The sequence below is a fragment of the Macrobrachium rosenbergii genome, chromosome 54 (assembly GCF_040412425.1).
Source record: "Macrobrachium rosenbergii isolate ZJJX-2024 chromosome 54, ASM4041242v1, whole genome shotgun sequence".
Lineage (NCBI taxonomy): Eukaryota > Metazoa > Arthropoda > Malacostraca > Decapoda > Palaemonidae > Macrobrachium > Macrobrachium rosenbergii.
The window spans coordinates 48,087,654-48,110,063 of NC_089794.1; the positions used below are offsets into that span (position 1 = coordinate 48,087,654).

General features: G+C 42.0%; 2 protein-coding genes across 2 annotated transcripts in view; both read right to left on the bottom strand.

Moving 5' to 3' along the window:
- Rad17 (Rad17 checkpoint clamp loader component) overlaps positions 1–7,418 on the bottom strand; it is a 237,028-nt gene extending 229,610 nt beyond the window's left edge. Inside the window, 2 exon segments of the mRNA XM_067098243.1 lie at positions 4,852–4,930; positions 7,360–7,418. Of these exon segments, the coding sequence (XP_066954344.1) occupies positions 4,852–4,884 (33 nt within the window). The 5' untranslated portion in view covers positions 4,885–4,930; positions 7,360–7,418.
- A 14,112-nt stretch (positions 7,419–21,530) lies between these two features.
- AdSL (adenylosuccinate lyase) overlaps positions 21,531–22,410 on the bottom strand; it is a 184,864-nt gene continuing 183,984 nt past the window's right edge. Inside the window, exon 10 of the mRNA XM_067098251.1 lies at positions 21,531–21,549. The gene's annotated coding sequence lies outside the window, so the exon portion shown is untranslated. The remainder of the gene's footprint in view (positions 21,550–22,410) is intronic.

Genomic DNA, 22,410 nt, shown 5'->3' on the forward strand with positions numbered 1-22,410 from the left:
GGTCTGGAAAACACTCCTTTTGAGGCCAAAAGGGAGCTACTAGGATCATCGATGCACGATGAGACGTCTTAAATTTGTTGATCACGTCTCTTACTAGACTGAAAGGAGGGAAGGCATACATTTCCAGGTGTGACCAATCCTGAAGTATCGCCTCCGTTGCCCAAGCCTGAGGGTCCGGTACCAGAGAGCAATACAGGGGGAAGCAATGGTTCCTGGACGTTGCAAACAAGTCAATCGACGGTGTCCCCCACCATTTCAACAGGTCAGTGCACACCGTAGATTCAGTGACCATTCCGTGGGTAGAACCTGTTTGCAACGGCTCACTTCGTCCGCTAATATGCTTATCTTGCCCTGAACACAGCGGATGAGAATCTGTGTATTGTTGTGCGCCCAAAGAAAGAGAGCCTTGGGTAGCTTGACAGAGAGTGAGTGCCTCTTTGGTTTCGAATATAAGCCACAGCCATTGTGTCGTTGGAATGAACTGCAACCACTGAGACTTGAGTCACTGCGGCAAAATGTTGAAGAGCCAGGTGAATTGCTTTCAACTCCTACAGATTTAAGTGCAGTTTCTTCTTTTGATGGGACCACTTCTCCGACACTTCCAATTGTCCTAGTGTTGCTCCCCAACCTAGGTCCGATGTGTCAGAGAATAATGAGAGGTTTGGATGAGATGGGGATTTCCGTGAGTGGGGCCTTCCTTCTATGAGCCACCACTGAAGATCTTCTTTTATTTCCTGTGTGATGGGGAATATGAAGGAATCTGAAAGAATCTTCTTGTTCCAACTGGCCTTCAGAAGGAACTGCAAAGGCCTCGCATGCAGTATCCCCAAAGGAATGAACATCTCTATGGAGGAGAGAGTCCATAGCAGGCTAATCCAGTCATTGGCTGAGCAGGTCTGAAGACTCAGAAAATGACAGACTTCTTTGGGTGCATGATAGTATTCTCTTCTCTGATGGAAAAACCCAAAAAACCCGAGAGTCTATCTTCATCCCCAAATAGATTATCGTCTGAGAAGGGACTCATTGGGACTTTTCCTGCCCAACTCCTGGGCTAACTGAAGGGTTCTGAGAGGGTCCTCCATGCACTTCTGGGATGATGAACATAGGAGCCAGTCATCCAGATATAGACAAACTTTCACACCCATTAGCACTGGTGAAGACTTGAGGGGCTGTTGACAACTCGAAGCATAGAACCAGAAATTGGGAAACTTTGTCCTGAGAGCGAGTCTCAAGAATTTCCTGGAATCCTGGTGTATTGGGGTATGAAAGTAAGAGTCTCTCATGTCTATCGAGACCATCCAATCTTCTTGGGAAATTGCAGCAAGAACTGAGCTGTTCGTCTGCATCCTGAACTTCATGGTTTGGATGAAGACGTTCAAACCGCTTACATCCAGGACTGGCCTCCAACCCTCGGAGGTTTGGGGACTACAAAGAGGCGATTGCAAAACTCCTCTGATGACAAGTCTTCTACCACTTCTATACCTCTCTTATGGAGAAGAGCTGTGACTTCCTTTGAGAAGTCCGAAAAAAAAAATCTTGGAGCATACCGAGAGAGCCTTTAAGGTGATGGGCACAGGCGACAAAGGTGTACTCTCTTTGAAAGGAATCACGTATCCTTCCTTGAGAACCCATAGTACCCATGGCTCTATTGACCTGGCCTCCTGTTGTCTCCAGAAGTGTGGGAGTCTGGTACCCACAGGTAGACGGAGGACCGAAGTCTCACTTGCTAGAGACTGGTCTAGAAGAGGACTTCTTGCTGAAAGGGCGAACTGATCTGGGATTAGTGCGTGGGCGCAAGGAAGCTCTTCCTCTGTTACCTCGAAAGGGCCATGGCTGGAGAGGAGAGAGAAGCCGAGGGTTAAATGAAACAGCAGGTGTTCGGTTACTCTCCACTGTGAGTAGCCTTTTGCAATTTGTAGCTATCTGCTCTAATGTCGTTCAAGGAAAAAAGGCTGGTACTGTACAGATGAGTGAAAAGAAGAGCAAATCTCTGGGACGGTGTCACTCCTTTAGTGGTGAAAGAACACCACGTCTCTTTTCTTCAGTATACATGACGAAAAAAGAGCAGCTAACTCCTGTGTCCCATCTCAAATCGCCTTGTCCACACACGACAGGACTCCAAGCCAGTCTGCATGTACGAATATAACAGAAAACTCAAAAGGAAGGAGCTTCCCTGGTTGTATAGAATACATACCTCCTTTTGGGAAACTGAGAAGGAGGAGAACAAAATACATTTTTGCCCAACTCCTTCTTCTCAAGACAGCCAACAGTTGATCCCTGACAACGCTTTCTTGGACGAAATAGAGAGGGCCATCTATGGGAGTCTAGTGGTACTCGAGGACTGACGTAACAAGAACACTGATCCCGGAGAAGAAAGGGCTGTGGTGGAGAAATATGTTGGAAGCAGAACAGAAAAAAATTCAATAATGAGGCGTAAGCTGATGAAGACTGTTCTGGTTCAGGTTCCTCCTCTGCTGAAGATACAGCAGAAAGTGCCAAATCTTGCTGTGGTTCTTCTGGTTTCAAAAATGAGGGTTCTTCAACAGTTCCAGGATGTTGTCCAAACATTGGTGAATGGGAAGCAAAGTGTCTTGGGGTGCTGATGTACCCGCAGACTTTGCACGATCAGCGACAGGTGAAGAGGATAAGGCCTTGGGGATCTGTGACACAGAAGGCACTCAAACAGGTTGACCTGCAGTAATAGGGATGTCTGAATCTCCAATGGGAGAGGGAGATCCCAAAGCTTGCTTACGAGCCAATTGGCACTTGTGAGTCTATGGGCGTTTACGAGCCAATGGGAGCTCTCTGTCATCCCAATGGCTGCATGAGGGCTCTTGATCCTTATGGCGCTTGCAAGGTACCACTGCATGCACATCCGCAACATGCCTCTTCAAAGGCCTAGAAGATTCCGGAAAACGTCGACCGTGTCCTTTGGGTTCGGAACCGAACCACTGGAAGATATGGTGTGATCCAATTGGACACCTTTCAGGCGTTTGGTTGCTGAAACCTGGGAAATAGCAACAGGTTCAGGTGAGGAAGCAACTACTCGTGGGCAAAACCCACGACCTTCCTTGGACTTACGGTTTGCCTCCTCCCAGGTGTAGGGGAGTCTGACAAGGACCGAGTTTAGGAGATCTGTAAGACTCCTTTCCAGTGGCTGTCTGTCAATCCTGGGACTAGCAAGAGGCTCAACTGAGGAAGCAACTACTCATGGGCAAACCCCACCGACCTCCCTTGGACTTACGGTTTGCCTCCTCCCAGGTGCAGGGATGTTTGGCAGGGACCTTCGTTTAGGAGCATCGGTGGGACAAGTAGCCACCCCCTCCACAACACTAATCTGGGTGCAGGCACTAGCACGTGCACTGACACTTTCACTATGATCCTATCCGAGCAACAGTACTTACTAAAGTGTTGGATTTCTTATCCATTCGAGCTTTGAGACTGGCGATGGCACTGGGTTCAGAGGGAAGGGAGCCAGGTAACGGAGTTGTACGGAGAGCAAGAGAAGTAGAATTTGGGGAACAAAAAGTCAAAGGTGTAGAAAAAGCTGGTTTAGGGGTAGAGGACACAAAAACTCTAGCCTTGGCTCTAGCAGCCACTTTCCTAAGCCTAGCTTTCTCTAATTTATCCAAATGATTGGTCAACACTTTCCATTTACTTATGGCCCAATCCTTACATTCCTTGCAAGTCAAGTCGGGGGAACATACTTGTCCATGGCAGTGAAAACAAACAGAATGTTCGTCATATTTAAACGAAGTCAACCTAGTATTACAGCCTTTGCTGCAATACTGGTTACTGGTCACACTCGTGTCTGACATAATAGTCCAAAATACTGAAAAAAGGCTAAGCTAAGCTAAGCTAAGCTATGAAAATATAGCTCGGAGGCTACCAAATGAAAGAATACTTCACCAAATCCTTCGATAGACAACTAAACCATCCAGTGAAACTATTCCTGAATTATGAAACTACTCCTGAATTAACAAAACACAGCTGCTGAACGAACGATGTTCAGTCATCAACGGCAGAAACGAACTGAACTCTTTAGCTACGTTGTACCTATTCTTCCCCAAAAGTGGGCAGGGCACTTACCTGCACCAAAACAAAAGAGCGCTACCGCAAATTTTCAGTTCTTAAGCTGCCATTTAAAGCAGAAACTATAGCTATGTAATTACTTGGTAAGTGTCATATATAAAATAAAAATTTGCTAAAAACTATAGCAATGGTAATGATAATAACAGGATGAAAATAAGAAAATTATATGCTATTAATTGCAAACTCTGCAATTTATTTCATTTTGGAGAGACAGGTAGCAGCATGGATTTGATACAACAGAACACTTGCATTGTTTTAAAATGCACCAATTAATCATATGCATTATTGTGGATATTCATTTATAATTTCAAGTCACAGAGTGATGTACCATAGAAAAAGAGAAAGTAATAATGCTTCACAATCAAAGATAAACTCCACAACCACCAGAAACATCTTGATTTGAATGAAGCTGAAGAAAAAGTAAGGGGTAAGCTAGATGAATGGCCAAGATTCCCCTTCACTCTCCATAACTACCTTGTTTACACATTTCAAGAACTGAGGCCCCTGCTACCAAAGGAAGCTCCTACATAAATATTTCATGTTTTGCATTCTAGTAGGAACCAAAATATTTTAGAAAATAATTGTTTACTATGCTCTCATGGGAACACCAACATCTATATATCTATTTCAATTTACACACAACTACCTACCAACACTTGCATTTCTTACAAATTAAAATAAAAAAGTTTCTTTCGTTATAATAAAATCTACTCTCTAAACATACACTATGAAATCTAAGTGCCTTTAGTATTACAGTACCTTGCGTTTATTGTTTTTTGCCATAGCTGCCATTGTCACAGAATATTGTGTGGATTGAGCACATTTCTGTTGCACCAACCTGGAAAATATCATGACACATAGCATAAATATACACTTAAAATGTAAGTATTAAAACAATGTGCCGTGTAATTAAATATAGTAAGAACAGAATGAGTGTAAAAAATATAATGAATACATTTGTCTTCATTTACTTAAGTAATTTTAAAAATGATTTTTAGCAAATACAGTAAACCCCCTTATTCGCGGGGGATGCGTACCACACCCAATGCAAATAGCTAAAATCCACGACTACTTAAAAACCCTCTAAAAACACTTAGAACTGCCTATTTTGATAGTTCAAACACAAAAAAATACTCTAAAAATGCTTATACAGTACCTGAGTATTTTAATAGTTTTATCACAAAAAGTGCATTTAGTCATGAAAATGATAAGAAAATACTCTAATTAGTGAATAATTCTCTGTGAAAAATACCGTGAATGGGCGAATTTTCCACGAATAATGTGTATATACGTTCCACAGGGAAATTCGCAAATAGGTGAGTCCGTGAATCGTGAGACCGCGAATATGGGGGTTTACTGTAAATGGTTTTTTCTTTTTTGAATATGTTTGAGTTTCAATGCTTACATTATAAAGTTCAGTTTTTCCTTTAATTTGATATACAATTATACAAATTTATTACTGAAATCTCTCAGCAGCAAAAATAAATTTAAATCCATTTCATGGCTCTAGTGCAAAATCACTCTCCCCAGGACACAAGGATTAAAATGCATTTTTGACTTACAATATTTTCGCTTCATGACAGGTTTATTAGAAAGTGACCCAAACATAACTGGGGGAGCATCTGTAAATTACTGCTGTTACTAAAGAATAAGCCTAGTTATCAAGATACTGGTATGCATTTACTAAACAAAATTTGCAGGTATGTAGTCAAAGATGCTGCCACCTACACTGTTAGTAACTGCAATAGCTGAACATGACTGCCATTGAGTATGATGAAAAATCAAGTAAATCTGATAACTATTTCTGTTGGAAATCAGATTTATGAAAGCAAACACACCCTCCCTACCCCCAGTAGGCTAATATGCTATAGGATCAACCAGAAAAAGGGTTACAATAAAATGTAACCTATAGTTGGAGCAAAATAAAAGGATAAGCTATGATATATGAATCATAATCAATAATAGCATAATACACTGGAGTTTTCATGGTGTGATCTTAAGTCTCCTTAATATATCTCTTGATCTCATCTATGGCAAATGCACTGTTCCTGAGATATTTAGTCTTTTGTTTTACTTTTACCATTTATTCCAGTTGGGCTGGTATTACTGAACACGGCGCTCAAGGGAATGGTGCTGGGACTGAGGAAAAACTTTACACCAAAAGAAATGAACAACAGAAAGGTTCAAAGCACACATTAAAACATAGGCTAGGAAAGTATTTTCAAGTCCAAAATGCAATAATGGTTTAAATTAAATTTCTTCGAATTCATAGACCTTGTATGATGGATGATATGAAAGTTATGGCACTTTTAAGTAATAGCCCTGCATGGACTGTATGTTCAAGAAGGGACTGGCTAGGCTAAGGAAATTTATTATAAAAGGAACCATCCTAACCTAACCTAACCTAATAGGCAGTGTTACTTAGCTGGGGGGGGTGGAGAAGGAAACCAACTTTTACCAAAAGTTCCCCCTATAACACTGCACATGTGCAATAGGCTAGCATACAAAAACATAACCAGTTCTGAGGTGAATTACTGTCGACCGACAAAAAATAACGGTAAATTCGGTATTATTATATAAGTTACCAATACACAAAACGAAACTGTAGGCTAACCTACATTTTTGGAAAGAGCTCATCAAATTAAGACTTATAAGGTAAAACAATATCGTCCTCAACCCCCTCCATAGTTAATATGGCAATATTTTAACCAGTAAACACCCCTAGGTTACGTGGTATTATTTTATATTGGCAACTTATAAAATTTTACCGTAAATTCTTGATAAGCAACCAAAATACTATAGGAAAAGTCAATTAGAAAAGGAACTAGGCCTACTCGAAGTGGAGCTAATGCTTAGTTCTACCAAAATTATTCCCGTTATTCTTAGGAACGTAGATGTAGGTTTGTCTTACCAGGCTGCTAGGCTACTCGCACGAACAGGCTAGTTCTGCAAGATGAGACTGGTGGCCTACCTAGGATAATGGCCAAGGGATAGCCTGCCAGCAATGTAAGCTAAATAAGTGTCATAAATTGGTACTTGATGGGCACTGGCTGGTGCTGGCGTCATCTTCGGTTAAGATCTTTCATTAGGCCTAAAACTGCCCATGGCCCTAGAATAGGCTTTAGCCTAAACTTAGGCTAAGCCAAGCTTGGCTTGTTACGGTACTCTAGAATAGATGAGGTGATAATTTTCCCACTTGTCTACGAATAAGAAAAACAAGGAATAACTGGCAGTTGGGAGTAAACACATGAAATTGAAAATACATACAATAGTAATAGTAGTATAAGTAAGCGGGATTTGCCTTTGAAACGGCTCCCTTGCTCGTTTTATTCTTCCTTTGTGTTAGTTTAAGTTTTTTTGTCTCTGTAAAACCATAATTCTTTTATAAATTCTTTCATATTTTCAATTTCCCCTTTCAGCAGATCTGTAAATAAAAGTATATTAAGCATAAATTCCACTTTATTTTCCTGATATGGCAGTTGCACAAAACTGTATCTGTTTCTAATCTCATTATAAGCTGGACAGTAGAGTAAGAAGTGTTCTAAGTTTTCATTTTTTCCTCACACCACAAACATTTTGTATCTTCCCCTTTTAGCCTATTCCTATCTTTAATTCTAGTGTGCCTAGTTTATCCCTACTGATCAGCATTTTTTTCGGTGTTATCATACCAGGTTTCTTCTATTATGTTTTCTTTATATTTTCTGTAGATTCTTAATGTTGTCTTGTCATTCATTTCTCACTCCCATGCTTTTTTGTCCCAGTTATTTATTATTTCTTTTAGCTGCTTACCTTTAAGCGATTCCATTTGTCTAAAGTTTATTTTAATTCTTTCATATACTCCTTCACTTGCAGAATCCAAGGGGGTGTCTTGTTTTCATATTGATCCATGGTTATCTCTTATAGGAGCCTATTTCCACCATTCTGAAGTGTATGTTTCAGATAGAATCATTTATTCTTCATATCTCTCGAGTAGCAGGAAGAGGCCCCTTGCTGTGTAGGCTGTCTTGGTGCTTTCGGGATTGTTTTATATACTTGATTGTCTACCTTTTGTAGTTCATTTATGGTTTTCTTGTCAAGTTTCATGACCTCCATGGTACACATGAAGGATGACACCGCTAATCCTTTCCGATATAGTTTTCCTATTTTCACCCTGCTACAGCTTTTACTGATGACTGCATTAGCCATATTTGCCTTTTTCTACTTTGCTTTATTTGTGCCCTTTTTATCTGTTCTCTGAAGCAGTCTTTCATGTTACACCTAGGTATTTTATCTGCTTAACTAATTTTATTCCTTCTATGTGCTGCATATTTTCTGCATCGTTAATAGTATACCAATCATTGAATATTTTTTAATATAATAATTGCTTTTGTCCTTTATATTTTGTGAATGCAACTGCCTTTCTATTAGTAGTATTAGCAGGCGGAATCTACCTTTGAAACGGCTCCTTTGCTCGTTTTATTCGTCCTTTGTGTTTAAGTTTTGTGTTTCTGTAAAGCCATAATTCTTTTTTAAATTCTTTCCGATTTTCAATTTCCCCCTTCAGCAGATATGTAAATATATATAAAATATATTAGCCATCAGTTCCTCTTTTTATTTTCCTGATATGGCTGCTGTACAAAAATATATCTATTTCTAATCTCAGTATATGCTAATCTCAAAGTTGTAGAAGTGGTGACAATAATAGTAGTATTAATAGGGATGCAGTTGCACCTCTCACACGGCTCCCTCTTTCATTCCAGTTTGCTTTTATGTTCATTTTCTCTCCGGTACCGTTGCGTTTAACAAATACATTCATATACTCAGTTTTTTTCCGTAGACAGATCCAGGAAAAGTAAGATACTAACCGATAGTTCATCTTGATGACTGTTACATGAAACAAGCTACTCCTGGTATCATTATAGGCTCGGCAAGAAAAACAATCCCATGATTTTCAGTTACCTCTTTACAATGCTAGTATTTGTTTTCTTCCATACATTTAGGTTTAATGTCCTGTCTAGCACCGATAATCAGGACTGAATTTTCAGTGTTATCATACCAAGTTTCTTCTTATATGCTTTCTTTATATTTCTCATAGATACTCACGGCTGGCTCTTTATTCATTTCTCTTTCCATGCTTTTGTTATAATTTATTTTATAAATATAAAATATTTTTCTTTTAAGTTGCTCAATTTTGTTTACATTGCATGCAACGCTTTAATATACCTTTCAATTTGCAAAATCCAAAGTGATTTTTTTTCCGTACAGGTCCACAGAGGAGACTTTTTCAAATATTTCAGATAAAGTAACTAAAACGTCCCCATCTCAGCTCTTTGGGTCCACCAAGCTGTACACTCGGCGTTTACAGTATTGCTCTGTAAACTTGATTATCTATTCTTTGCAGCTCATTACTTCTTTTGAGCTTCACTATTCAAATGGCATACAGAAACGTTACCGTTACTTGTCACGTGATATTTTTTCACTATCATTTACCCAGTTACGTCTTTTACTTATGACTAAATTTGCAATCTGTTTTGTCTTGATCTGAGCCCTTTTCAGGTAGGCACATTCTCTGAAGCAATCTTTCTTATCAAAGATAGCATCACTAGATATTGCTTGTGTTTTTAGTGCTCTTATTACCTCAATGTATAGATAATCTGCGTTATCTATCCTGTAAAAATCACTACACATTAAATCATCACGTTCATCCTTATTTCTGTTAAAGCCACTCAATAGCAATTTTTATAAAAAACTTACTTGTCTTATGCTATTTCTTGCAAAGAAAGTCAGATACAATATTAACAATTAAAACTTAACGCCTATTTTTAATGTAGTTATGTCACAAGTTCAACCAAAGAAAGAACCCCTATTTCATACTATTTTCATAACTTCAGATTAACTGGACATTACAAATTACTCCCTATTACGTGGTGGCTCAGGGTAGAGGATAAATAATATAACTGGCTAACCGTTGGCTTTAATGGTTGTATCTTGCTACATCTTGTTGCTACAAAATCGGCGGGCTTCTTCCCAGTCACAGCAACCAACAATGCACCAGAGACAAGTAGAACTTCAACATGCGAAATATCCTACGCAAGGTTAATACATAACAATCCCCAGAGTGTCAGAATTGCCATATAGGTCTAAACTTCAACCGTATGATGTTTAAATAGGTAATATATGAAACGATATATTTTTTGGAGGAAAGCTATCACATTTGTTGGCCGAATACTTGACAGAGGAGCTTATAGGAAAAATCATAATTTTAAAATTGTACGAACTTTGCCAGAAATAAAAGTTAATTTGAAATCCTGAGGTGCAATGCTATGGTAATATTAAGTCTTTATCTGATAAGTATATAACATGATTTATGGGTTGATATGATAAATAGGTTATCCACAAAATACGGAATTAAGATTTAAAATCATTCTTCACACACTTTCAAAGAATTTCTACAGTATATTTGAATATTTACTATCTTAAAAACCTATCCTTGTGGGGTAAAAACTAAGGTAGAACTATAGGGTCGCTCCGCGTCGCCGACGGCACTATAAATTGACTTTTTCTACAGTTTTTTGGTTGCTAATTATGAATTTACCTTTCATTTTTGGCGCTCGAGTCTAATTAACCTGTAATTAACCCCCAGAGTCCATCCAACAAGGGGTTTCCATACGCGATCTTCACAAGACAGAGCACGGGTACGTCTGTTTCGAACGGTTCATATCCCTTCCGGCAAGTGCAATAACTTGTTAACGTATGGGTACCCAACTCCCCCCAACCCCCGGGCCAGTACTAAAGACGGCGAAGGGACATTCCATTTGGCCGACAACAAACAGATGCACCGCCAGTATCAGAACCCCTAAAAGTGTAGAAAAACCCAGTTGAAAAGGTAAAAACAGGCGCGGAGCTAATTTATAGAATTACCAAAACTAAAAGGAAAAATTGGTAGAATATACCAAATTTTCTACAGAAAAACTTTGCTGTGGAATTATTCATTTACGGATAAGGAAAAGATTCTTATAGTTATGCCTCAATAACATGTCTTGTTTTCTATTACTGATATGCTTAAGTCTCAAAGAAAACAACATTTTTGAAGAGGGTGACTTGCGTGAAATCTTGGTTATACGTCTGTCTTTCGGACCATGATATGAACTCCTAAGATCGTCTATGAACCCATCAAAGAATTTTTTCGGTAAGGAAATCCCCACCTCGGAGTCACTACTTAGTTCTACCAAAATAATAATCATATGTAAATGTGTTACATATAAACATAAGTAAAAGATAGTCCCTCTTAATGCATTTTTTATGACTTTTTTTTTCAAAGTAAGAGTAAGCATATTAAATCTTACATGATTATTACAATTTTTCAAAATAAATTCATAATGTGAAGAAGTATTTTGCAAAAAAAAAAATTAACTTTACTTACCAGTCCGGTTAGGTAGTTAAATTTGCAGAAAAAAAACTCGTTCACCGTACAACTATAATAGCCTATAGTGTAAAGTCTGCTTCTAATGATTCAATGGAAAGAGCCATAAATGCCTATGATACAAATGTTGCACTTGTGAAGTACAGCTCAGATCCAAATACTGTTATTATAAAAGTGCTGTTTACCTGATCCCAGAATTTTCTGTGGTGACAGTTAATTCGATCAAATGAGATTCATACAATGGACCAGCACTGTGTGTCTTTCATGGCATATACACAAAAGATTAATTTCTAAACCTGAAATCGAAAGTTTCAGTAGATGGAATCATCATGGAATTATCATGTTTCTTTTCACGGTGTAAATGTAATTTTTGTCAGTTCAAGATGTTAAGAACAGTTACTGACATGTTGTAAGTGACTAAAAATGATCATGAAATGACAAATTTTACAAGTACTTTGTATTTTTCCTAACTATACAAACTTGAGGTTTTTATAACATAAATTACCTTCAGCGTAGCTGGAAACTGGCCGTTAAACTTTTAACAAAGTGGTATGGTACTTAACTACCGAATGACCAGGTGGGAGTCCCGCCTGCCCGGTCGGCAGAGCGTCACTTTACCTTCGGCCCAGGTAAGCTTGGTGTCAGATTGAGGGGTGGCATGAGGTGGGCATTTAAGTATAAAGACCTGAGGTTTGTATAGTTAGGAAAAATACAAATTAAAATATGTCATTTGTTCCTACATAATATACAAACCATCGGTTTTTATAATAGGAAGACTTACTTCTTGGAGGGAGGAGGCTGAATAAATCTCTGAACTGACTGGTAGTTCGCCATACCTACTGTAGATCTTCCTGGTCGAGAGAACGAGGAAGAAGACTGCGCCTCTGACATAATGAACATGTAAGGGCGTCAAATCGCCTCTCCATTCTTGTGTTTCGCTCTTCATACGTACATTAATCACGTCATATATGTTACTTGTTATTATTTCAGATTCTTTATGTATCTCATTGTATGCATCATTGTACGGCCTGTCTGCCGATATATATATCGGCCTTTTATATGTTCTGTAACGCATTATATATGTCTTTTTCTGCCTGTTAACAAACACAACCTCTGTATGGATGCAGCGGGGGACCTCAGGTCGCCTGCTACCTTTCCGTCCGCTTTCCGCATTATAAACATCTGCCGAGAATAATAAAGGATCAGTCTTTCACTTCTGACATTTCTTGAACCTCACAAACAAAGTAAAGGAACTGTATGTTCAATTATCAGATTTCTGGGCACTTTCTTGAATAGATGGGTATAAAAGTAGCATCATTCGAGAAAAAGGCTAGGTTGAATCTTTGTGTCGGAGACAATGATAAGGCCATGTACAAGCAATGGGTTCACATTGCCTGTCCCTCTCTCCCCTTGCTAGAGAGAGGGAAGGATTTGCTTCTATATATCTATTAGAATACAGAATGGGAGCACAGTTATATAACACTCACCTGTATCGACGCCTGTTCCAGCTTTGTGACAGCTCGATAACCTACCCTCTGCCCACATGGGAGGGTAAGGTTGAAGGAAAGAGGGAGGGGAGGAGGACCAGTCACTCACACACACAAACTCTCTCTTCCACAACTGTACACCTTAGGCAAGATGCTACCTGTCCTCTGAGTGGAGCCAGGTAAGCTACACAACTTGTTGAGCAGCCACCAGGAAGACATATCCAGGGACTTGTGGGCAATATCCCGAAGGTAGGAGGAGGTGGAAGTGGTCTGGCATGACCACACCCCCACCTTCAGAACCTGACAAACTGATAGATTCTTCCTGAATGCGAGGGACTGACCAATGCCCTAACTTTGTGAGTTCTTGCATGGAATGTACTGGAGTCCTCCTCACCTGATGCAGAGTATGCCTGTTTGATTGTTTTACAAAGCAAGGAAGACGTAGTGTTCCAGGACACCTCTTTCTTGGTCGAGCCAGTGCTAACGAAGAGTCATCGACACTCAGGCCAGAGATGGTGAGTCTTCTTTAGATAGTGCCGCACCACTCTAACAGGACATAGTAGCAGCTTGTCTGGATTACCATCAAAGTCCTCTATGGAGGGGATTGTAAAGGACTCAAATCTGGAGTCAGGGACTGACGGATTGTGAATCTTCACTGTGAAATCCGGGACAAAATCAAGCATAACCGGTCACTATCCCCTCGAGTGTTTCACATCGAAGGAAAGTCTGTGCAGTTTGCCTACTCTCTTTGCCGATGCCAGGGCTAGCATGAAAGCAGTCTTGAGGGTCATATCCCTGTCTGACAACTCTTGTAAGGGCTCATATGGTACATGAGTCAGGCTCCTGAGTACGAGAGTCACATCCCACACATGGGGTCTGAGTTCCCTGGGAGGGCAAGACCTTTTGAAGTTCTTCATCAGCAATGATATCTCCAGAGAGGAGGAGATATCCACGCCTCTCAGGCACAGGACTAGGCCCAGGGCGGCCCTATAGCCCTTAACAGCTGAGACGAGAGGTGCTTCTCTCGGCAAAGGAAGATGAGGAAATCCGCTACTTGCTGAACAGTAGCTCCGACCGAAGAGAGGCCCTGTCCGCGACACCAACCACAGAAGATGGCCAATTTCCCCTGGTAGACTGTGGCAGAGGATTGTCGCAGGTATCCAGACATCTCTGCTGGTGTGAGGTGAGAAAAGCCTCTAGCTCGCAAGAGATACTGGATAGCCTCCAGCCATGAAGATGAATTACCCATGGACTGATGGAAACATTCTATGTGCCACTGACACAGCAGGTTGTGACAGGGGGCAAACTCCCTCGGTGCCTCGACAAGAAGAGCTGGCGGGTCCAGATACAATGCTGTACGTGGCCATTTGGGAGCCACCAGGGTCATTCTGAGGTTCAAGGTGATCATTACCCTGTTTATCACCAGATGAAGCAAAAAGGACAGTGGAAAGGCATATGCATCCAGGTTGTCCCATGGGTGTTGGAGGGTGTCCTTTGCTGCAGCCCATGGGTAAGGGACAATGGAGCAAAATAACTGGAGCTTCCTGTTGTGCTGGGTGGCAGACAGGTTGATTGATGGGAGCTCCCACTGATCGAATAGCCTTTCCACAACGTCCATGTGAAGGGAGCAGTCTGTCCCTGTCACTTGACCCTGGTGACTGAGCTTGTCTGCCATCACATTCCTCTTGCCTGGAATGTATCTGGCTGACAGTTCTACCGAGTGGGCTACTGCCCACTTGTGCATCTGCATCGTCAATTGGTGCAGCAAAAGAGACACTAGGCCTCCTTGCTTGTTGATGTATGCCACTACTGTGGAGTTGTCGCTCATCAACACCACCGATTGTCCCATTACTCGATCCTGAAACTTTTGGAGTGCCAGGAAGTCTGACTTGAGCTCCAGGATATTAATGTGAAGGTGCTTGTCCTCTTGGTTCCACATCTCAAATTAGCAACTCGTCCAGGTGTGCACCCCATCCCTCGGTCGAAGTGTCTGAGAACAGACGCATCTCAGGAGGGGGAGTGTGCAGGGACACTCCTATTACAAGGTTCCTGTCGTCCAGTCACCAGGATAAGTCCTGTCTCACCCTCGGCTAGAGAAGGATGGGAAAGGATGGAAGATCCCATGCTGGAGACCAGAACCCCTTCATTCTCCACTGAAGAGAATGAAGTTGAGCCACCTATGAGGGATCAGCTTCTCCAAGGACGACAGGTGACCGAGGACGACCTGCCACTACCGTGCTGGTTGTTCCTGCTGGGACAGGAACATTTGAACAACCTCCCTGAACCTGCTGATATGAGAGTCAGAGAGGTAGACTCTTGCTGCTTCCATATCTATCAGCATGCCCAGGTACTTTATCCTCTGCTCTGGTATGAGACTGGACTTTTCGAGATTTACCACAACCCCCAAGTCTCGGCATAACTCGAGAAGGTGATCCCTGTCTTGGAGCAACTGCAGATGAGACCTCGCCAAGACTAGCCAATCATAGAGATACTTCAACGGATGTGTATCCCGTGCAAATGGGCTCAAGCTGACACAAGGGTAAACACTCGTGTGAACACCTGGGGAGTGGTTGAGGGTCTGAGAGGTAGACTCTTGCTGCTTCCATATCTATCAGCATGCCCAGGTACTTTATCCTCTGCTTTGGTATGAGACTGGACTTTTCGAGATTTACCACAACCCCCAAGTCTCGGCATAACTCGAGAAGGTGATCCCTGTCTTGGAGCAATTGCAGATGAGACCTCGCCAAGACTAGCCAATCATAGAGATACTTCAACAGACGTGTATCCCGTGCAAATGGGCTCAAGCTGACACAAGGGTAAACACTCGTGTGAACACCTGGGGAGCGGTTGAGAGTCTGAAACAAAGTACCCTGAACTGGAACATGGTCTCCCCAAGGACAAAGCAAAGGTACTTGAGAGAGGACTGATGAATGGGTATTTGAAAATATGCATCCTTCAGGTCCACTGTAAGCATGAAGTCGTTCTCCCTGATGGAAGTGAGCACCAAATAGGCCGCCTCCCTCTTGAACCGAGTCTGGTGAACGAATTGGTTCAAGGGAAAGAGATCAATGGCTTGCCTCCCTCCACCCCCTGACTCTTTCTTCACAAGAAAGATTCGGTTGTAAAAGCTTGGGGACCAATCTGTTACAACTTCTACAGTGGGTTTTCTCAGCATCGCTGCAACCTCCTCCCAGAGAGCTAGGTCCTTCGACGAGCCGAGTACGTAAGAGCGGAATCAGACCGGAGTGTCGGTGAGGGATGGTTGAGACTCGAAGGGGAGTAGATAGCTCTCCCGAAGGACATCTGCTACCCAGGCCTTGGCTCCATGTTGCTACCATGTTGTCCAGTGGCTCGACAGGCAACCCCCCACTGATGGCAGCTTGTGGAGGGAAACACCAACCCTAGCGTTTTCCTCCCTTCTTCTTTCCCTTGCCTCCCTTTCCTCTATTGGGCTGGAAAGGTGGAGGAGAGGGGCACGACTATGTACCTTTCTAGGCAGGGAAAGAAAAAGGATGGGTTGTTCCTCGAGTGCCCTTAGAAGCCTGGAACTTCTTAGAGCCTGAGGAACTGCTAGCTGGACCTGAAGGTCGGGCCGTAGTGACACATGAAGACCCGGAGGCCTTTGTCATTACCTGGTGGACAAGTCGGTCGTTATCCTTGACATGACGCTTGTGCACCACAGTGTCTACCTCCTCTCGAGAGAAGAGGAAGGAAGAACCCAGCACTGGTCCATTCCGAAGCGCCAAAGCCGAGTCCAGGCTGACTTGCTTGGTGATCTGAGAGAGGACAGCATCACTCCTCTTCAACACCAAGTTGACCCACAGGTTTTGCCATCTGGTGGGCCAGGTAGGAGATAGCCCTACCACCAGATTGGCACAGTCTCCCGAAGGTTGATTACTGCCAAGGGTTGGTGGACCCCCGAGAGGCTGCAACCTTGGACACGGTGATGGGTCATGGGTCCAGCCAGGAGACTGCCTGGAAGGCTGCCATGGCAGTGGCTTTCAAGCTTGCTGCTTCTTGTTGCCTGAGACTGCCTTCTGCACCAAGCTGCTGCAGTGAGAGACCTGGAGCTAGGCGAACCAAGTCTGGGTCAACCTGTTTTGTTGGCAGTGGCTCTGTCGAGGGCACGTGGTACTTTTTCTGATGAGGTAGAGGCAGGGGAAGTAGCTTGGCTGAGCAATTAGATAAAAAAGAACTTTCCTCTCCTCTCCAGAGACAAGAGAGTTAACCTGATCAAAGATACCCTCGGTAAGTGAAGACCAAGGCAAGCCTACAGAAGCTCTGGGTTCCTTCTTAAGACCCCAGTAGACTTCAAGGCCAGAAGGACGGTCGATGGACGTCGCCATGGCCCTTCCCCGAGATCATTGTGTTGATGAATCAATTCTAGAATCTCTGAAAAGGTCATCTGTATCTCGAGAGAATCTGCGTCTTCCGGCAGAGGACCCCCGAGTTTTTCCAATCCACAGTCCTCTCTTGACATTCCCTTGCAGGTGGGAAAACCTCACCAGAACCCCTGGCTCCCTGCTCAACCACTTGGGCATATGAATGGCTAGGTCCAAGTCCTTGCAGTAGGGGTGTAACTGGATACAGAGTCCCAATCACAGGCCCTTCTGTCTGACATGAATGGGTAGGTCCAAGAACCTTGCCCGTTTCATAAGTCCTTGCAGTAGGGCTGTGACTGGATACCGAGTCCCAATCATGGGCCCTTCTGTCCGAATTGCAGTTCCTGGTACACTCCCAGGAAGTCGAGGGGACAGGAGAGAGGGAGCGAGTACCCTTACCTGTCCTGTCGGAACCAATGGACCTGACAGAAGAGGCAGGACGAGAGCGATCATCAACCCTTGGTGGTGATGGCTTCATGGGTCTAGGGGAGCCCCTCCTGTCATGTGAACGTGGAGGCGGGCTGTCCCAAGGAGAGAGCAGAGGCTCACATGAATGTACACGAAGGCTCTCAGGAGATGAGCGAACCTGTTCACACGAATGCGAACTGGCCCGAGGAAAGTGGTCACGTGCTCTCGGGTGTGAGCTTGCACCAACCTGATGACCTACTCCAATTGTCTTCGAGGCTGAAGCCTTCTGGCGAGAAGACAACTGTAAAGGGGACCTCCTTGAAGTGGCTCCTGGTGAGCGGACCCTCGAGTCAGCAACACCTTGATGGGATCCTGGCTGCGTACTCGGGGGAGTAGTGGCAGGGGGAGGGGAAACACCTGCTTGCTTGGACCCAGTCCTCTCTCGTGTGCCTGAACCAGCATGACTCCACGCTACTGATTGAAGGGGCTCAAAGTTTCATGGAAACCTGAGCATGAGATACACTTGCCTCATGGGAAATCTGTATACTCGAAGCTTCCATGGAATGCGAAGGTTCCGTGTATTTGTAACTTCCGTGGTAAGTAAAGGTTCTGCGGAAGACCTCTCTACTTGAAAGTCCAAGGAGACTTGAGTAGAGGCAGGCACAGCACTATGCTTGGAGACAGAGGTCCAAGCAGGAGTGCTAGGGAGAGATCCCTGTGTCTCTCTCGGAGAAAGAGACATCCCTTCGGAAGACCCAGTGAGGGATTTCTTCTGGGTGTGAGAAGCAACCTCCTTCTTCATACTCCTGTGGGCCTTGGAAGAGGGAGGGGAGGAGGCGGAAGCAGATGAAGACGACGATGAAGAAGACGACACCTTCCTAGACCTCTTCTTGGATTTCTTGGACTTGGACTACTTCTTTGCCTTCTTCAAGAGGGCGTAGAGGATCTGCTCTGCGAGGTTGGAGGAAGACTCTGGAACAGGCACCATAGAGGACATAGCAGGAGCATGAGTCTTGTGAACTACTGCTGGGGTCATCAAAGTGGGGTGTGTGGACACACTTAAGGGCATCGAGCAATTTGTCATCATTGTGACAGCAGACGTAGTTACTGCTGTAGCAGTATGACTCACTGGAGGGAGTGCAGGGGTGTGTGTAGCTCGCAGGTGACTTAGGATGCCCCACATCGAGGGAACTCCTTGGAGACCAAGAGACTGCCAGGTCTCCCGGAGCTCTTCCACCTCCACACCTGGAATCAAAGTCAGGTCAGAGGGGGCAGTCTCTATTCACACTGAGGGAGATTCCTCCCCCTGCAGTGAACGGAGACCAAATTCCCCAACGACGATCTCCGCCCAAAGAAGCAAGTGGAGACGACAAAGAGGAAACCTCTCCCGAAGGAGAGGCAGGAAAGTGGGGAAGTTTCGCTGGCAGGAGGAATATATCTGAAGGATTGATTAGTCACCAAGGGAGTCATCAGAGGCGTATTACCCTAAGATGACAACTTGGGGAGCTTCTTCTGATACTTCCTCCTCAGCGAATACTTCGACCATTGCTCTGGAGTCCAGTCATGGCACTCTCACATACAGAATTGGGATTGCACTCAAATTCCCTGCACGATATGCAGAGGGAATGAGGATCTGCATCCAAAGCCAAGCGGTAATGGCTGCAAGCCTTATCAGAGGTACCAGGGCACTTTCTCTTAGGTACCGGCTTATGCTCTGTAGGCTCAAATGATTCGTGGTGTTTGCTGATCCATAATTCAAGCAAACACACAAACACATAAACACAAAAAGAAATAATCTTGCCGGGAAAGGGGGCAATGCTCCACGAAGAAACAGCGAAAACAATGGCAAGCAGGGTGGAAGGCATCATAGCACAACCTTACCAAAGAGTGGCCGAAGGTAAAGTGACACTCTACCGACCAGGCAGGCAGGACTCCCAACAAGCCGTCCGGTAGTTAACTACTATACCACCTTGTTAAAAGTTCCGCGGCCGGTTTCCAAATACGCTGAAGGTAATTCCTATTATAAAGGCAGAGGGTTTGTATATTTTGTAGGAACAAGTATCAAATGAACCCAAGAATATCCAAAGAAAACAAGAAGTTACTAGAATACTGCAAGTTTAAGAAGAGTTGCTGAAATATTCTATGGCCAGAGTCTCACCAGTCCAGACATCTGTTATATTAAAGTTATCAGAAGAACCCACTTTTAACCTAATACAGATACTGTACTACCATTTTCTGATGCATTGGAAACATAAGCAATAATTAATATCATCAATACTCATTTCTCTCAAGGGAGGAAATAAACCATATTGTAACACTGTATGTTATCATTAAAACAGCAATTCTTAATGACTTTATGTCGACTGTCCTCTTAATGCATTTACCTTCTTGGTCCTTCTTGATGCTCCCTCATTCAATGCTTTATTTGTTCACTTGTCTACGAGCGGCTACAATGGTCATTGCTGGCTAATGTCATTCATTAACACTGATTAACGTTAGAAGTGTGCTGGGATCTTTACTTTAAAGAAAAACGTTTTGAAATGGCAGTCTTCTTTTACTAGAAAATGGTAGTTTTCCTTTATACTACCATGAAATTTGTTTGGCTATATTTCAGATCTTCTTCATCAGGAACACCCTAGTCACTTGACTTTGCACGCGCTACTCCTCTTGGATTGTATAGTCAGTTTATTCTGATAGGGTGCCAAGCATGGCGCTAACTTGTAGGCCATGAGATGTCGGTGGCCAGTAATAAGGCACAGGAAAAATCACAGAAAAAGAGTCACAATTTTGGCTAGGAAAAAAAGTCATTAATTTATGGTGGTCGGTAATAATGTCACAGGGAAAAGTTCACAATTTCGGCTAGGAAAGAAAGTCAGGTAATCAAACAAAAACAATCAAGTTAGTCATAATTAAGTGCCATAAGCAATAAAGTAGTAAAACAGAAAATATTTCAAATCAGTTATTAACTGGCAATACATGACTTATACATATTGACAACAATATATATATATATATATATATATATATATATATATATATATATATATATATATATATATATATATATATATATATATATATATATATATATATATATATATATAGTATGGCATTACATGTATGTGAAAATATTTAGCCGGATTAGCCCATTTTGGATTGAATGAGTTGTTTTCGAATTTTCAACATTCTTTGTTTTTTTGCCCTATGGGAAGGTCTTATGCTGGCTCTGTTATATACATATGTGGATTTTGAACTTCAAAACATTAAAAAAAATAATAATAATGACCTTATCATCATAGCTAAGGAAAGATGGTTATATTTTGGGCATTTACAAACACTTTACAAGTTACTTCCATGTACTAATCATTTATTTCAATACACAGCTAAACTTATTCTAGTACAAATACTTGACTTTTCTGCCTCTCGTGTAAACAGCTGTCTTTATTTTTACAATATTGACTAATAGACATTTATAGTAATGGTGTGAAATTCCTGGAAGCATGCAAGTACACGAATCTATACTCAGCCTAAAGGTAGGGTTATGTGGATCTGTTTGTCGTTACTCATTGTTTATAAATTCGGCAACACACAACAGAAAGGGTTTCATCTACAGCGAGCACATTCACCCATATACATAAAATAAGTTATTTACAAAATGCAGTGATCTTATAAGCCTATAATTGTTGTCCATACCTGGATATGCTAATCTTCTCTTCTGTTCTAGGTCAAGAAAGGAACAATAAGTAATTGTAGTCTACTTTCGCTGTGTGTATACTCCCTGAAATAATGAAGACGAAGAATCATTCACATGACAACACGTATATACTTTCCTGTGCTTATAAGGTTTCATCCACAAAAATGTTTTCTATTTTATTGTTGTCATTTGTTTTGGAACCACGTAAGGAATCATCTTTCATTTGCAGTAATTATCATGTATATCATTGCAATCTTTTTTGCTTACTTCATGAATGTTATTTATCTAGGCCTAGGGTGTAATTCTGTGATTTTATTGGATTCTTTATATTTGCTTGTTTTACACATCAGAACATTTACAGAAAAAAATGTACAAAAAGTTTACTTACATATAATTGTTATAATGATTTTTACTGCAAAACTGATTATTTTTGCCATAGAAATATATAATTTTGAGTTTTTTTCTGTCTTTATTGCCTTCCACCATAAATTAGTGTGACTCTTTTACCTGGATTCGAGATGTCTTTCATTCATTTTGCCCTAAAATTCTGCAACTTCAGAGACGCATGCTTCTACTACTATAGCCAATTTAGGTAAGTTCAGGATCCAAGGTTAACAAGTAATATCTACTGATTTACTTATTATATTTTACTGCATTCACTACACCCCATATCTTCTTTGGGATCAAGCAAGATAAGCACTCCCTAGAAATCAGGGAGTGCTTATCTTTGTGCTGTGTTTTTCTCTGAAGGTGATCTGTTACAATGAATGTTACCAATTCATTGACCATCTGGCTACCTTTACATAAATCTATGTACATTACAGATATTTATGGTAGCAGGAGCAATTGCAATAGCAGGGGTAGTGGTAGTGGTTCTGATTCCCATAAAAGATACCATTTCATAATTATGTAACCAAATAACATCGTACAATTTCTTGGTAAAAT